The 17,982-nt window shown below is 43.6% G+C and overlaps 1 protein-coding gene across 21 annotated transcripts in view; it reads left to right on the top strand.

The window, feature by feature from the left end:
* PHF20 (PHD finger protein 20) overlaps positions 1-17,982 on the top strand; it is a 141,637-nt gene that overhangs the window by 94,213 nt on the left and 29,442 nt on the right. For 20 of the 21 annotated variants that reach the window (XM_089306836.1, XM_089306837.1, XM_008255971.5 and 17 more), the window contains 1 exon segment: positions 14,034-14,312. In XM_089306836.1, coding sequence (XP_089162962.1) covers positions 14,034-14,312 — 279 coding nt within the window. 21 annotated transcript variants of the gene reach the window in all.

Raw genomic sequence — 17,982 nt, 5'->3', positions numbered from 1 at the left:
GTGTAAAGAATATATCATGAACCAGTTTCCCCAAATGTTTGCAATTTACTATATTTGTTTTATTATTCCCTTTAATCTTTTAAAGTATTCCTAAAAACAAGGATGTCCTTCTGTTTTACCACCACGAAATATTTTAAATCAGGCCTTTCTTCAAATGTCACCAGGGATTTATTTAGTTACTGCCTTTCACTTATGACAATGTTTTCATGTTCGTTTAGTATATTATTTGAGTAACTTTTGTGTATTCATAAATTTGGAAACAATCTCAGACAAGTACAAGAATAATACAACTAACATTCTTGTCTCCCGCAGCCCAGAAATATTAGTATTTGGCTATGAGTGCCTCAGGTCCCTACACTGGCCTGCATGGCCCTGCTGCTTCTGGCCACCTGTTGTCTCTCCTTCCTGCTGACTCTACCGCAGCCACATGGCCGCCTTGCTATCCTGTAAGCCCAGCAGGTACATTCCTCCCTCAGGGCCTTCATTCAGCGCACTTTTATTTAATACTTTTTTATTCCCAGCCAGAGCAGTCAGATCCACCGGAAGTGTTTTTATGTCAGTACAACTGTGGGTGATACGTCCTCATTAGGTCATTCCTCCAGTGATGACTTAAGCATTTCCTATATGCCAGGACTCTGAAGGGGAGAGGAAAGAGTTGGATGGTATAGTAGGAAAATATACAAAGATGAGTAACTTATGATCTCTTTGATCTCAGGGAGGTACTTCCTTTGAAGAATGTTCTGGGTCCTTCCAGTTAATAAATGGTGAATAGCACTTTCGGTTGATGATTGCCTAGCTTAATTATTTCTGCCATGACATTGCAATTCTTTCTTCAAACACAGTTTCAAGTATGTCCAATTTTTTCTTTTTTTTAAGATTTATTATTTATTTGAAAGGGAGAATTTCAGGGAGAGAGAGAGAGAAAGAGACAGAGAGAAAGAGATTGTCCATCTGCTGATTCACTTTCCAAATGGCTGTAACAGCCTGGACTGGGCCTGGCTGAACCCAGGAGCCTGAAGTTCTATCCATGTCTTCCATATGGGCAGCAGGGGCTCAAGTACTCGGGGCTATTTTCCTCTGCTTTCCCAGGCGCATTAGCAGGGACCTGTATTGGAAGTAGAGAAGCCAGGATTTGAGCTGGCACTGATAAGGGGATACTGTTTGTAGGTGGCAGCTTGACCTGCTGCTTTGCCACAATGCTGGTCCTTGTCTTATGTTTTTCATGCAGTGATTCTGTTTCTAAGATTCGTTTTGGCTATGAGGATTTGAAAAGGTCTACATATGGTTAGATAAAGCATCTATTTTCAAAACTATTATAGAAAGATGTTTTAATGTTTTCTAAAATATTCAAACTTATATAAGTTACTCATTAATTTTCTTTTCTGAAAAATATGTAATATGGCATGAATCTTCAGATCTTTCCAGACTCTCTGGGTTTAGTATGGTCATCAGTTTCAAGTCAGAAGGAAAAAGAAATGAAAGATTTTGGGTAAAGTTGACTTTTAAATGAAATTTTATTTTTCAGCATAAAAATATTAAATACTAATTTTTAAAAAAGATTTATTTAGTTGAGAGAGTTACAGACAGAGAGAGGGAGAGACAGAGAGGTCTTCCATCTGCTAGTTCACTCTTCAAATGGGTGCAATGGCGGGAGCGAGGCCAATCCAAAGCCTGGAGCCAGGAACTTCTGGGTCTCCCACGTAGGTGCAGGGGCCCAAGCACTTGGGCCATCTTCTGCTTTCCCAGACTATCAGCAGGGAGCTGGATTGGAAGTGCAGCAGCCCATATTGGATACTGGTGCCGCAGGCTTAACCTATTAGCCACAGCGCTGGCCCCAGATACTAATTTTTGATGAGTTTTCACAGCTCCTTTTTGAATTAATGCAGATAGAAATTATTTTACACAGAATTTAAGAAATTATTTTATACAGAATCATTTTGTCTTTTTTGCTGTAACTTTCACAGCTAATGTATGCTAAGAAAAATTAAAACAAATTAAAAGTAAAAAATTCTCCTTTATCTCGCCTCCTTCTCTTTCTAGGACCTCTGTACAATTTGGTGTGTGGTTCCATCCTTCCAGATGTAACCTCTGCATATAAAACACACATACGCATGTACACATAAAACTTGCTAAAAACGCAAGAATCGAATTATATTTAGTGCCTTGGCATTTACGTATATGGTATTTTTCCACATCAGTTACTGTCGTCTTTACAATTATGTATAATTTTGTTTCATCATATGACTATTCCATATTTTATTTCCTGGACCCTGCTGACGTTATTTAATTATTTAGATTACTTCTGACATTTCATTATGGGGATACTAGAAAAAGTTAATGGAAAAGGGAATTAAAAATTGAGTTTATTTGGCACAAAAAATTTTGAAATCTATTTGTAGTTTCTTCATAATACTCATTTTCCTTGAATATTTTGAGGACCCTTCATAGTCTCAGAATTTTTGTGTATCAAAAATAAACTTTTAAAATTCTGTCTTTTACAAACTTTTTGAGGTACCCTTGTGTTCTCCCTGTTTTGTAGACAAAGGATCTAATACTTGTCAAGAAGGAGTGACTTAGGGTCCGCACTTCTTACTGATTGGTGATGCAGCCTGCAGCTCCTGTCTTCCCCTTAGGACCTAATTTCCTCTGGTCAGATGCTGGATGCTGCACAGATAAAGTGAAGAGGGCCCTTCCCTTTAGGGACGTTGCGCAGGGTGGGACGTAGAACTGCTCTGCTCCCAGGGCAGAGAGAGCGCCTTGATACGTGGCTGGGTTTGACGAGCAGTGTGTGGTACAAGTGGCGTTAGTGCTCCAGGATTAGCTGGTGCCTCTGGAATCCTGTAGTTGAGAAGGAAATATGTGGATCTGGGAACTTGATGGTGTTCCTGGGGTTTAGTGGTAAGTACAGGACAACCCAGAAAGATTGCCGGGGGAGAGGGAGCTGGTTGAAAACTCACTGACCAGGAATGTATTACGTAAGTAAGCAGGAAATAGGGCGGAATCAACATAGAAACATCCAGCGAGGCCTCTGGAGGCCTGGATGCTGCGTCAGTCACTGTTTAGTGTTTGCTGTCCTTAGCAGATGCCACAGCCTTGGTGTTTCTCAGATAGTGATGGAGTCACTATCTGAGAAATTGACGAGAAGGAGGCTTGTAGGCCAGGAGGAGGCTGCTTGCTGCTCCACACCCAGCTCTGGTGTTTGGGGCAGTTCTGCCATCTTGTGGCATAAATGCTTAGTGATTTTTGTGGAGGCCAGGGCGGAGATGTGCCTTGAAGGGTTCACCAGCACTGTGTGTTAGCAGATTGCTCTCCTTCCACTTAGCCATTCTTTGGCTTTCAAGTATTTTTTCCTGCATGCATATATGTAGTATTTTTTTTTAAAAGTATTTATTTATTTACCTGAAAGGCAGATTCAGGAAGAGGCAGAGAGAGAGAGCTTCCATCTGCTTGTTCACTCCCCAAATGACCACAACAGCCAAGGGCTGGCGAAGCTGAACTCAGAATCCCAGAACTCCATCCAAGTCTCCTACATGGGTTGCAGGCACCCAGGTTCTTGGGCCGCCATCTGCTGCTTTCCCGTGTGCATCAGTAGTGAGTTGGATGAGAAGCAGAACAGCCGTAACTTGCACTGACACTTCCATGTTGGATGCTGGGGTCGCAAGGTGGCATCTCGACCATCTGCCCACAACTTTGGCTCCTGTAATGTCTTTTCTTTAACCTATAGCCATAAACCTTAAAGTATTCTCACAAGCAATTTATTTATATGGTATATTCTGGCAACTTCCTGTTGTCTCGAGATTATCCATATCAGTAAATACAGAGCTAGTTCATTCTTTGTAATGTCTGTTTAAACTTACGGAATGCAGACTTGCCGTGATTTAATTGCTCACCCACTTATGGACATTTTTACCTTTTTTTTTAATATTTATTTTATTTGAAAGTCCGAGTTATACAGAGACAGGAGAGGCAGAGAGAGAGAGAGAGAGAGAGAGAGGTCTTCCATCTGATGGTTTACTCCCCAATTGACTGCAACGGCCAGAACTGGGCCGATCTGGAACCAGGAGCCAGGAGCTTCTTTCGGGTCTCCCATGCAGGTGCAGGGGCCCAAGGACTTGGGCCATCTTCTACTGCTTTCCCAGGCCATAGCAGGGAGCTGGATCGGAAGTGGAGTAGCCAGGTCTTGAACCGGCGCCCATATGAGATGCTGGCATTTCAGGCCAGGGCATTAACACGCTGCGCCACAGTCCTAGCCCCCGGCTGTCGATTTTTGTATTTTTAATATCTGAATGACCTTTTTGTGAATAGGTTTTCCCCCATTATCTCCGGGAAACATGTACCAAGATCATTACTAGATGCCTGCAGCCACAGATAGTGCCAAAACCTGTGTTTACTGTTTTTTTTCTATACATATACAACTATGATAGTTTGATTTCCAGATTAGTCACAGGAAGAGATGAATGATTACAACTTAGTGTAGATCTGAGAAGCTTCAGCATGTGATTGTTTTCTTTCCATGTTAAGTTAGGAACCTTCACCTTTTCACTTAAAGCACTTCATAGCTTCTCTTTGACACATCTGAATTGCAGCCATCACTGCTCTTGGGCTTTGGGACCATTAGTGAATAAAATGAGGTTTCCTGGAACGCAAGCGCTTTGGTACTGTGACAGTTGATCTGGTAACTGCAGCAGCTACTGACTAAGGAGCAGGTAGTGTGGAGTGTGGAGTGTGGATGGACCACACAGGGAACAGAGTCACCTCCCAGTGGGATGGGCAGGGTGCTGTGAAGTTCATGCTACTGAGGAGGGCATAAAACTGAAGACAATGAATTTTTTATTTCTGGGATTTTCCATTTAATATTTCCAGACTTCTGTAAAACCGTGGAAAATGAAACCACAGATAAGGAAGGGACCGCTGTGTTTCAGTCTGCTCATGTTTCCTGTTGATTGCTTTTTATTTCTTCAAAGTTGAGGAAATTATTCTTTCAGAGACCTGAAAAATATTTTATTTATTACAGTATTTGAAGTTAGTGTCAAAAAGATATTAAGATACCTAGCTGCATAGTTTTAGTGCCCAAAAGAATAATCACTGTTTGGGGGTTTGGTGCTGAGAGAACACTGGACAGTGAGGAGTGGCTCTTACCTCTGACTAGAGAAGTGACAGATCAGAGCATCCACGAGCAGATGCTGAAGTGCTGCAGGCAGTCATTTGTGCCAGGAGTTGGTGGCTGTGGTCCTGAGATCCAGGGCCATGTGACGTCTCCCTGCATGTGGAGTGAGCGAATCTTCTTGGAAGTGAAGACTTGGCCAAGCCAGGGAGGAATGGCTCAGAGCACACATAGAAGTCAACCTTGAGAGCATGGACCAGTGGCGCCAGCAGTTGGCTGGGGCAGGAGCTGAGGCCTCACTATGGATAGCAGGAGAGATGGGTTTAGAAAGCAAGATGGCTTAGATTGACATGGGCGTTAAGTGAGGACAGACTGCCAACCAGATTGGATATCCCCATCCTAGTCATCATTGTGAGGTTTTTGAGGTGCTGGCAGTAGGTATACCAACATATTAAATGGTTTACTTACTTCTACACCAAGTTTTAAAAAAAACTAGTTTAGAAATAATTTAAAGCTGCCTGTTATAATATTAAAATAATGTGTTTATTATTAAAGGAAAAGCATTGTTCAAGTGTATAGAAAATATGAGGGCTGCTGATCCTACTCTATAATTATAATCTGTTGCTGGGTAACAATATTAACCCCACCATGGTGGCTTAAAACAGCATTTATATTTCCCACAGTTTCTGTGGGTGAGGGGTTCAAGCCGAGCTCAGCTGCCTTCTCTGAGCTTGGGATCCCTCAGTTGGCCTGAGCCACATTCTCATCTGAAGCAACTGGGGAGGGATCCAGGCTCGTGGTTGTTAGCAGCATCCAGTTCCTTTTAGGTTGTCAGACTGAGAGCCTTGGTTTGTTGCTGGCATTTTTGGTTTTCGCTTCATGGGCCCCTCCTAGAGTAGCTCCTGACATAGAAACTTGTTTCATTAAACCAGCAAAGGAGAATGTCTACTAGGAAGACAGTTGTTACAGTCTTAGGTAATAGAACCACAACAGTGACATCCTGCCACCTTTGCCATATTCTGTTAGAGACAGCTTTGAAGATACACAGATGTCAGTACCGGGAGTGGGGATATTAGGAGATGTCTTAAAATCTTTTCCCTAACCCTCAAGAGATAGAATATTCCTTAGATTTACCATGATCAAAACACAATCTGTGGGTGATTTGTATCCACACATCCCTATGTATGGTAGTAATTTGGATCCACACATCCCTATGTATGGTAGTAATTTGGGAGCAGACAATCACTGTTGGGATTTTTAACTTGAACACCACAGAGAGCTCTGCCCTGGATGTTTTGTTTGGATTCCTCCAAAATCTGTTAATCATTGAGACAGTAATAGCTTGGACCTACTCATTTCCACATTGTTTTCTTTCTTTTTAAAAAAATATTTATTGGGGTGGCGCTATGCCGGAGTGGGTTAAAGCCCCTACCTGCAGCTCTGGTATCCATTATGGGTACTGGTTCAAGTCTTGGCTGCTACACTTCTGATCCACCTCACTGCTAATGTGCCTGGTAGAGCAGCAGAGAATGGACCAAGTCCTTGGGTCCCTGCACCCACATGGGAGACCTGGAAGAAGTTCCTGGCTTTGGGTCAGCTCAGCTTTGGCTGTTGTGGCCATTTAGGGAGTGAATCAGCAGATGGAAGACTTCTCTCTCTGTCTCTACCTCTCTCTAACACTGTTTCAAATAAACTAAGTCTTTAAAATATGTATTACTTATTTGGAAAACAGAATTACAGGCAGGGTGAGAATGGGAGAGGGAGAGAGAGAATGCTCTTCCATCCTGATTCACCCCCAAAATGGCTGCAATGGCTGGGGCTGGGATAGGCTGAAGCCAGAAACCAGGAGCTGCTTTCAGGTCTCTTGGCCATCTTCTGCTTTCTCGGGTGCATTAGCAGTGAGCTGGATTGGAAGTATAGCAGCTGGGACTCAAACCAGCACCTACATGGGATGCTGGTGTTGGAGGTGATGGCCCCTTCACAGTGCTCTCCAGGCACTAGTGACCAATTTTGTGGCACAGTAGGTTAAGCTGTTGCCTGTAGCACTAGTATCTCATATGGGCACTGGTTCAAGTCCTGGCTGCCTCACTTCCAATCTGGCCCCTTGCTAATGCATCTGGGAAAGCAGCAGAAAATGATCCAAGAACTTTGGCCCCTGTACCCACCTGGAAGACCTGGATGAACCTCTTGGTCAGCCCCAGCTGGTATAGCCATTCAGAGAGTGAACCAGTAGATGGCAGAGCTCTCTGTCTCTCTCTCTCTGTAACTCTGGCTTTCAAATAAATCAAATAAATCTTTAAAAAAATAAAACAAATTGGCTTCAGTAGTTTGCCCTGTACCTCAAGAGTAATTTGAGCACCCATTGCTTTTGAGCTAGGCTCTCTTAAGGATTTAATTTGCATATTTTCTGTTTTCTGTCTCCTAGTAGCTGGTGACATGCTCACATAGACCATAATATCCCAAGAGTGGATGGTGTCGCTTAGCTGAGGCCATCTTGTCCTCCTCTTGGAGTATACACACTGTGTGTAAGACTTGGGATTTGGCAACCAAACTCCTGGTTCCTTGTCCATGCTTCCATCACAAGGGTTTTTATACTGGTTTTGTTTTGTTTTGTTTTTGGTGGATTAACATGTTACACCACAACACCAACCCCTTGAGTTTTACTTAGTGTAGTTACCTGTGTGTGTGTTCTACTTCTTCCTTTTAAATACAGAACATTTTTGCTGGTTGTATCGTTTTATTTTTTCAATTGTGTTTTATTAATTACTATTGCTAGTTCATTGTTTGATCAATAAAGTGAAGCAGTTAGATTTTAGAATTTTGCAGGCGAAGTAGATTTTCAGCCCATCAGTTAAGATGTCTGTTCTGAGGGCAAGTGTTGTGGCACCGCGGTTAAGTTGCCACTTGAGACTGCATCCCACATCAGAGTGCCTCATTTGAGTTTGGAAACCTCTGCTTCTGATACAGCTGCCTGCTAGGGAGAGAGCAGAGGATGTTGAGTGTTCAAGTGCTTGGAGTTCTGGTCTCCTGGCTTGGGCCTGACCTGGGCCTGGTCCAGCCATGACTGCCATGGGCATTTAGGGAGTGAACCAATGGATAGAACAATCTTTTTTTCCCCCCTCTCTGTCTTTGTGTCAGTTGCTTTTCAAATAGATGAAAAAAAATATTTTAAAGTATTTAAAATTGTCATTTCAAAAGAAAAAAACGGGGGTGCCTGTGTCCTACATTGGAGTATCTAGGTTTGATCCTGGCTCTCACTCCTAACTCCAGCTTCCTGCTGATAAAGAACCTATAAAGCAGCTGTGATGTAATTGGCTCTGGCCACCTATGTGGGAAACCTGGATTGACTTCCTGCTTTCCAGTTTCAGCCTGGCCCAGGCATGGCTGTTGTTAGCGTTTGGGGAATGAATGAGTAGGTGGGAACTTTGTCTCTCTGCCTCTCAAATAAATAAATTAATAAATATACAAATAAAATGATTTTATAAGTTCTGCCACTGATAAACTACCCCTGGCTAGGATTATGAATAACTTTGTCTTAAGTATAATAACTGAGATGAGTGACAGTGATGACAACTAACGTTTGAGTGACCTGTTGCAGTAATGGATCTTCTGGAGTGGGGATTCAGCCTGGTGCTAAGGTGCCTGAGTCCTCCACTGGAGTACTTGGGTTTGATTCCTGGCACTGGTGCCAACTTCCTGCTATTGTAAATCCTGGGAGGCAGTGGAGGTCACCTAAGTGTTTGGGCTCCTGCTACCCACATGGGAAACCTTGATTGAGTTCCCAGCTCCTAAGTTTGCTTCTGGCCTAGGGGGTGTTGTAGGTATTTGAGTGAGTCAGCAGGAGGGAGCTCATACTGTTTCTTTCTGCTTCCCAAATTGGGGGGTAGGAGGTAGGGGACAACACTTCAATCTATTTTAAAAACAGACAGTAGTGGGCTTTCTCCTGTGCCTCATGGAAATGCACACGACTTTTGTTAAGGAAGTTTCTTATTCCACTTCATGATGAGAAGCATTCTCAGGAGAGGCTAACTCCCTTGTTTGCTGTAGTCATACACTAAAGGAAGTACTGCAAAAGAAGTAAAAAAATGACCCCATTTCAAGATTTTTAGAATAAGGAATGAACAGACCCAATTGTTAGGTAAATGTAAATAAACAAGTACTACAAGATGTGTTTCCCATGAACTACTTAAGGGAATTCAGAGGAGACAGAATTGAGTATTTTCTGCTGAAACACCAAGGAAAAAACAATGTGCAGGAGGCAGCAGTTGAAGGATGAGCAGGGCTTGGTGTGCCTGTGGGCGGAGCCTGCAAAATAAGGGCCCGCGCGGCCTGGACTGGCTGACCTAGCGTACACCGGCGGCTCCTCTAAGGTTGCAGTGTGGCAAAATTAGGATGAAATTGTTAAGTCTGGAAATCACAGTTTTTCATTTCCTTAAAAATTTGGTAGATTTGAACATATTCCAGTGTGTAAAACCTTCAAGCCAAAAGGGTGTATTTACTTGTACATCTTTTTTCCTGTTGTTTTAATTTAACACATGCTACATATGTTCTCATCATGAAAAAGTCAAACATTTTATTCCTATACAATTTTTATCTGCTTGTTGATTTATAGTTCTATAGGTATGGTGGATTGTATAGCTTACTAGATTTTGTCACTGGCTGTTTGCTGTCTTTCTGACCCCATTGCTTGTGTGGATTGCTTTTCCATCCTTGCTTGGTAGCTTCCCTATAGGCCATAATCACAACGGTTGCCTATGAGTGAGTTGTACTCCACTGCATTGAGTTTATGGGGAAAATTTACTTCCTGAACTTCTATTATTGAAAATTTATTATGCTCCAGTCTTTCTTTTGATACATATTCCTTTAGACAAAACCCAGCATGTCTCAGTTTTTCTTAAGAGTGTTGCTTTCTTGAAAAGAATGCTTGCTTTGGCCAGGGACTTTGTGACAGTGGCACCTGGTAGTGACTTTGTGCATGGGGAACTGTTTCTGTGCTTATCAGAGCCTCTTTGGTCCTTAAGCCATCTCTCAGAGGGAGCTGACCCAGCAGGGTGCCAAGCTTGCTTTCCTTTGGAGGTCCTGTTATACCTACCTTTGCTTAGCTGGAAGGCAGAGCAACAGAGAAAGAAAGATCTTCCATTTGCTGGCACTTCCCAAATGGGTTAGGCTGAAGCCAGGAGCCAGGAACTGCATACATCCGGTCTCCCACCAAGTACTTGTGTTATTTAGTATTACTTTCCCAGGTGCAATTGCAGGAAGCCAGATCAGAAGTGGAGCAGCCAGAACTCAAATCAGCACTCCAATATGGATGTAAACAGCAACTTAACCCTCTGTGCCACAGTGCTAGCCCCCTGGAGAGGAATTTTTTTTTAATTTATTTTTATTATTTATTTGAAAGAGTTACACAGAGAGAGAAGGAGAGGCAGAGAGAGAGAGCGAGAGAGCACTTCCATTCACTGGTTCACTCCCCAATTGGCTGCAACGGCCAGAGCTGTGCTGATCCGGAGCCAGGAGCCAGGAGCTTCTTCCAGGTCTCCCGCGCAGGTGCAGGGGCCCAAGGACTTGGGCCATCTTCTACTGCTTTCCCATAGTAGAGAGCTGGATCGAAAGAGGAGCAGCCAGGACTTGAACCAGTGTCCATATGGGATGCTGGCACTGCAGGCAGCAGCTTTACCTGCTATGCCACAGCCCCTGTGCCCTTGTGTGATGCCTGTGTTGCCTTTACCAGCTATGCCACAGCACTAGTCCCTGATCCCCTGTTTTGTGCCAGGTACATCTGTCATCTATAGCCCTCTCTCTGACTTTTTGAAATAGTTGATATTCTTTGCTCTTGTAGATAAGAAGCTGAATAATCAGACTAGTTTGCACAGCTTATTTATCCTACTAATGGGGGGGTGGGGATGGGGGGGTGGGGAGGCAGGATTGAAATATAGCAATCACTGCTATACCATACTGCCCCTGTCATGGATAGGCAACAAAGCCAGGATGCTGGAAACTTCTGCTGGTTTGCTTGTGTGCAGGTTAATTCTTTTTTTGCCGTTAGTTCACCCTCCAATGGCCGCCATGGCCGGCGCATCACACTGATCCGAAGCCAGGAGCCAGGTGCTTCTCCTGGTCTCCCATGCGGGTGCAGGGCCCAAGGACTTGGGCCATCCTCCACTGCATTCCTGGGCCATAGCAGAGAGATGACCTGGAAGAGGGGCAACCGGGACAGAATCCGGCGCCCCGACCGGGACTAGAACCTGGTGTGCCGGCGCCGCAAGGCGGAGGATTAGCCTAGTGAGCCACGGCGCCAGCTTGTGTGCAGGTTAATTCTTGAAAGGCTGTTCATGGGTCCCATTTGTGAAGTCTGAAATGAAACTGTATAGTAATAATAACCACTCTTGGTCACTTAATTCTGTGTGACTTTTCTAGGATCTTTGCAAGTAATGTATTTAATTCTCACAACTCAGTGAAGTAGTTGCCATTGTTACCTCTCCATGCAGGTGGGATTAGTGGAGGAGCCAGATTTGAAACAGGCTGTCCTGCTGCAGAACCCATGCTTTTAGCCACTGTGCTGTTTGCCTTGTGTGTTTGAACAGTGTATGGACACAAGGGGCAAAGTTTTAAGTAGAGAGGATGGTAATTCTTCTTGGAATTGGTTCAAATCTCTCATTACTTCTAACTCTCAAATTGTGTAAATGCAGAGTTGTTTGTATTTTGTTATTCTGCTTTTCATTATGAGCAGGTTTGTCACAAAGCAAGTCCTGGGGTAAGCCCAGGGATGGCCAGTTCACTATAACTGGACTTGACCACTGTTGCCCTCAGATAGTGATAGGCTTGTTGATGCACTTTGACTTTCGACCTTCACTTTGTTCACTCAGTGGTAATTGGAGTTATCTGCAATGCTTTTTGAACTAATATCTGTCACAGAAAAGGATTTATTAGGTTGAACCATGTAGAATGACCAATATATAACCTTTTTTAACCTACAAAAATGGCAGGTTTACATGATATAGCCTAATAACCCTATTAGAGGAAATTTTAGAGAAACCATTTGTTTTTTCTTTTAAGAAAGAATTTTAAGATACATAGAGGTTTGCAGATCCAGTACTTTTAGCATAGTGGGTGAAGCTGCTGCCTGCAGTGCGGGCAATCCCATATGCACAGCGGTTTGAGTCCCGGCTGCTCCACTTCTGATCCAGCTCCCTTCTAATGTGCCTGGGAAAGCAGCAGAGGATGGCCCAAGTACTTGAGCCCTTTTGCCCACATGGGAGACTCAGAAGAAGCTCCTGGCTTTTGACTCCTGGCTTTGGATCAGCTCAGCTTCATTTGGAGAAGTGAAACAGCAGATGGAAGAGTCTTTTCTCTGTCTGTCTGTGTAATTCTGTCTTTCAAATAAATCTCTTTATATACATACATACATACGAGGTTTGAATTTTGAGTTTCTCCACTGACATGCTTTCCTTCTATTGTTTGTCTAAGAAGTATATATTCCATTGTACTTCATTTTTCCTACACCTAAACTGATTTGGAGACTTAGAATTTTTATCTTTGGTAGAAAGTGATTTTAAGGCATTCTGTTTTAGATCTGTGTATAATTTTTTTAACTCTTAATTTTATTTTGCTTACTTGAAAAGCAGAGAAACAGTGAGACAGGTGAGATCTTTTATGCACGGGTTCATTCCTCAAATGCTCACACAGCGGGAGCTGGGCTAGACAAAAGCTAGAATCCCAGAACTCAGACTAGGTCTCCTCTGTTGGTGGCACGGACCCAAATGCTTAAGACATAACATGCTGCCTCCCAGGATGCACATTAGCAGGGAGTTGCAGTGGGGAGTGGAGCTGATGCTTGAACCCACGTTTTCTGACATGGGATGCGGTTGTTCCATGTGGTATCTTGACCCCTAGCCCTCACCTGCCTTTTTGTTGTTGTTGTTGTTTAAATTGGCTGTATAACAGCATCAGTCAGATCATCAAGCCTAATTTTGAAATGTAGAGCATTATTTAGGCTGAGTGTTAGAATTTTTTCCTTCTGATCATGAGATAGTACTTGAGAATAATCAAAATATTTATTAAAAGCTCAGTACACTGCATGCTTCTAATGGAGGTTGTATCATTGTATTTAGGAAAAAGTTGATTCACTCAACAGAGGTACATTCAGGAAATTCTTGGGTGACGTTATCTATAGAGAGGAAGCAACTTTAGTTGAAGGTGATTGCCATCAGTGGGATGAATACGTGAAGGAGTCTACAAATAACAGTTTCTAGCAAGCACACGTGACGTCCGTGTGACAGCTTCCCCCTTTCTCGTCGGTGTGTGACAGGCCATTGCCTCCTGGTTGTTTGGTCTGGGTGGGGATCTTCCTTTGTCCCTTTTGACGTGATCACCGAGTCCCCCGAGTCCTCTTCATGCTTTCCGGCTCCGTTCAGTCAGGAGTTTTGTTTTTTTCTTGTAGTATCTTGGTTTTCTTGATCAAATAAAGCACATAGTAAGAAAAAAAAAAGGGACCTGTTGAAATCTCAAAAGCTTTCTAACAGTCAACATCGTCTTGTGCAAAAAAAGCTGTAATATCCCTTAGGTTTTATAAAGAGAGCTGCACAGTGTTCCCTAATTTTGTCCATACGGGCAGGTACCAGGATGTTGGTGATCCAGCTCATGAGTAGTAAGAACTGGCTCAAGATCTCAAGATGCCTCATTTTCTTCCTGTTCCTCTCCTGAGAATGTGCATGGCTGCTTGAAACAGACATGCTCATGTCTCTTCTATAGATGCATTGCTGTTGAGTCTCTGTTACTTTACCTGAAGTTGTATTCATTCTCTCCAAACTGTAATTAATTCTTGATCGTAAGGGCAGTGTCATTGCTATGTTGCCACGTGTTAATATGTGTTTTGTCTTAGCTTGAATAAGCCCAAGGGATCTTTGCTTTTGCTTTTTTTTTTTTTTTCCAGTAACAAATACATTTAAGAAAACCGATGATTCTGTCACATCTAATGTATCAGCTGGTGACCTAAACCACAAGTTTAGATGCAAAGTTGTGGACTGTCTAAAATTTTTCCGCAAAGCCAAACTGTTGCACTATCACATGAAGTATTTCCATGGTATGGAGAAGTCACCGGAGCCGGAGGAAAGCCCGGGAAGGAGGCATGTGCAAACGAGGGGCTCTGCGGCTTCGGACAAGTGCAGCCAGGAGAACCTGACCAGGAAGAGGGTCTCTGCCAGTTCTCCAAGTAAGTATCTCGTTTCTGCAGTGTGTCGTGGAGGGTTCCACTGCTCAGGTCTCAGGACTTAGGATTCAGAGACAGAGAGCGGGCATTAGGTTGCTCTGGTCCACTTGAATCCCACCAAAAGGAAAGTGGTGAGAAATTCTCAGGAGTAGAATTATGGAGCTATGGCCTTCCTAGAGGCCTCTGCCTCTTGCTGCCCAAGTCTCCTTGAGAAAGTCACTCAGCCCGAAGGCCTTGATGCTGCAGAATGAGTGGGGACAGTGGGACCGAGGGAGCTCCTTCACAAGGCAGCAGAGCTTGTGCTCTGAAGCGCGTGGGTGCCATCGTCCTGCCCCCAGACCTGTGACCTGTGCTTGCCAGCCAGACAAGAGAACCGAAGGGCGCTGTGGGACTTTGCTAGGTCCGGATGTGGCATTCATCTTGAATGCACCTGAGGATACTCTCTCTCTCTCCCTCTCTTTCTCTAAGGTTTACTTATTTGAAACAGTTACAAAGAGAGAGACAGAGATTTTCTATCCGCTAGTTCACTCCCAAAATGGCCGCAATGGCCAGGGCTGGGCCAGGCTGAAGCCAGGAGCTAGGATCTTCATCTGGGTCTCTCATGTGGGTGGCAGGGGCTCAAGCACTTGGCCATCCTCCTCCAGTGCTTTCCTGTTAGGGAGCTGGTTCAGAAGTGGAGCATGTGGGACAGGAATGGTTAACCCACTATACTGCAACAGCAGCCCCTAAGGGTATTTTCTGATAACACTGTTGATTTTGTATGGAAATCACAATGAAGGTGGTATGGACTACCATAAAGTCTCATTCCATATCATTACTGGAGAATCTTTTCAGAAACTTCTTCTGAAACTTAGAGAAGTTAAAAACCCTGAATTTCTGGTAGGAATTACAGAAGAATTAGTGCATTTCTAATAAACTCTTCAGTTGTCCCAGCTTGTTTTTACCTGTGATTATAATATCACTACATATTTGTGGTTTATGGTTTTTGGTTTATGGCTTTTCTATTAAAGTATATAGTTTGTTTTTTTTGTTTTTTTTTTTTTTTTGTTTTTTTTTTTTTTTTTTTTTTTTGACAGGCAAAGTTAGACAGTGAGAGAGAGAGAGAGACAGAGAGAAAGGTCTTACTTCCATTGGTTCACCCCTGAAGTGGCCGCTGCGGCTGGCGCGCTGCACCAATCTGAAGCCAGGAGCCAGGTGCCTCCTCCTGGTCTCCCATGCGAGTGCAGGGCCCAAGCACTTGGGCCATCCTCCACTGTACTCCTGGGCCACAGCAGAGAGCTGGACTGGAAGAGGAGCAATTGTGATCTGGTGCCCCGACCGGGACTAGAACCCGGTGTGCCGGCACTGCAGGCGGAGGATTAGCCTAGTGAGCTGCAGCGCCGGCCTAAAGTATATAAGTATTAAGTGGTAAAGGCACTGGCCTAAAGTATATAAGTATTAAGTAGTAAAGGGATCTTGTAAGACATCTGGCAGTACAAAATCAAGGTTCTGGCCAGTGGGGAAGGGCTTTGACTCTGATAGGTCAGTCCTCAGATATGCTATGGGATGTTATGTGTCATGGTCATGGTAGAATTTCTTCATTTTTCCTGCATTATTCATTAGAAATACAATGTATTTTTAAAATATGAAAAGAAGTAGGGGAAACATTTTATATTTTAACTTGCTCCAAAATACAGTCAATAATGGACCCCAAATGTGACAGTAATCCCTTCTGATTACATTGCCTCCTGACATTGTAACTTTCTTAGTTTGTGAAGTACACTCTACAGTGTTTGCTCACTGGCAAAATTGTCTAACAGTGTGCTTCTCAGAATGCATTCCCAGTGTTAGACCAAGTGGGGCTATGGTACTGTCTCAGCATGCAGTCAGTATGAAAACTGCCAGTGTGTTGTTTTACACCTTTATTTATTTATTTATTTATTTATTTATTTTGACCGGCAGAGTTAGATAGAGAGAGAGAGAGAGAAAGGTCTTCCTTCCATTGGTTCACCCCTCAAGTGGCTACTATGGCCGGCGCGCTGCGCTGATCCGAAGCCAGGAGCCAGGTGCTTCCTCTTGGTCTCCCATGTGGGTGCAGGGTCCAAGCACTTGGGCCATCCTCCACTACACTCCTGGGCCACAGCAGAGAGCTGGCCTGGAAGAGGGGCAACCGGGACAGAACCAGCGCCCCAACTGGGACTAGAACCCGGTGTGCCGGTGCTGCAGGCAGAGGGTTAGCCTATTGAGCTGCGGCGCCAGCCTGTTTTACACCCTTTCTACTGAATCTTTTAAATCCTTAATGAACATCTCTGGTCAGGCTGGCCACATTTCAGGTTCTCAGCATCTGTGTGTGGCTACTGACCACTGAATGTATTGGACCATGCAGTTGAGGTCCACACAACTATGTTACCTCAGCTGCTTTTCCCAGGCTCTAAATTAGAAGTGGATCACCCAGGACTCAAACCAGTGCCCAAGTGGGATGCCAGCTTCATAGGTGGTAGCTTTACCTGCTATGCCACAATGTTGACCCCTGCTTTTTTTTTTTTTTATCCCTGTTTTTACAAAATCTATTTATTTATTTATTGGAAAGGCAGAGTGGCTGAAAGAGGAGAGTGTGCACGCGATGGCGCTTCATCCCGTGGTTCAGCCCCCAGATGCCTACAGCTGCTAGGGTTGGGCCAGGCCAAAGCCAAGAGCTAGGAACTGCATCTGGGGGTCCCTGGGTCATCACCTGCTGGCTTCGCAGGTGCATTGGCAGCTAGTTGGATGGGAAGCAGAGTAGCTGGGATGTGAACCAGCACTGTGATATGAGTTGCCAAAGTCCCAAACAGCAGGTTAACCTGTTGTGTCACAGCACCCACCCCTGCTTTCTGTTCCTGAGATTAGTTGTCATTTTCTAGGACATTTTATAGATAGAATCATGTAGAATGCACTAGTTTTGTCTGGCTGCTTTCACTCAGCCGACTTAAGAGATTCCCTTATGTTCCTGTATCTATTGATGGGTATATTCTTCCCCAGTTAATGCACATTTGGGCAATTTTCAGTTTGGAGTAATGACACGTGAAGCTGCTATGTCAGTCCCTATGTAGATATATGTTAAGCTCTCTCCTGGGTAGATCTCTCCAAGTGGAATGGCTAGGTCATAGGATATTCGTATGCTCAAACTCTTGTTGAAATCTAATAAGTGACATGTGATGAATTACTTGAAATGCCACAGTTGTGTTTGATGACATGGAGGAGAAACAGCTAGATTTGTTAATAGGGAATCTACTAAATTTGAACACTTGTCTCAGAGTAATAGGTGAGAGCTTTGTAGAATGGAATTAGGAAAAGTCAAAGGGAGAACTTTGGACAGGGAATATTGATAACTTAAAGAGTTTTGCTCTAAGGAGTAGAGAAATTGATGTCGTATTTGGAAGATGTGAACTGTTCACATGAAAATGATTAATTTTATGTTCTATGAATTATGCCTCAATTAAAAAAATGAAAAAATTTTGAGGTCTGTGCCACATCCCAAGCCAATTAAGTCAACATCTCTGAGAGGGGGCCCTGACATTCAGGTGGTTTTGTTTTGTTTTTGTTTGTTAAGATTTTATTTATGTATTTGAGGGGTAGAGTTCAGACAGAGGGAGAGACAGAGAGAAGGTCTTCCATCCACTGGTTTGTTCCCCAGACAGCCTCAATGACCGGAACT

The sequence above is a fragment of the Oryctolagus cuniculus genome, chromosome 11, assembly GCF_051225735.1.
Source record: "Oryctolagus cuniculus isolate XC-2025 breed Fujian yellow rabbit chromosome 11, ASM5122573v1, whole genome shotgun sequence".
Lineage (NCBI taxonomy): Eukaryota > Metazoa > Chordata > Mammalia > Lagomorpha > Leporidae > Oryctolagus > Oryctolagus cuniculus.
Note: the sequence above shows the minus strand (reverse complement) of the source record. Positions and strands in the feature narration are given on the sequence as shown.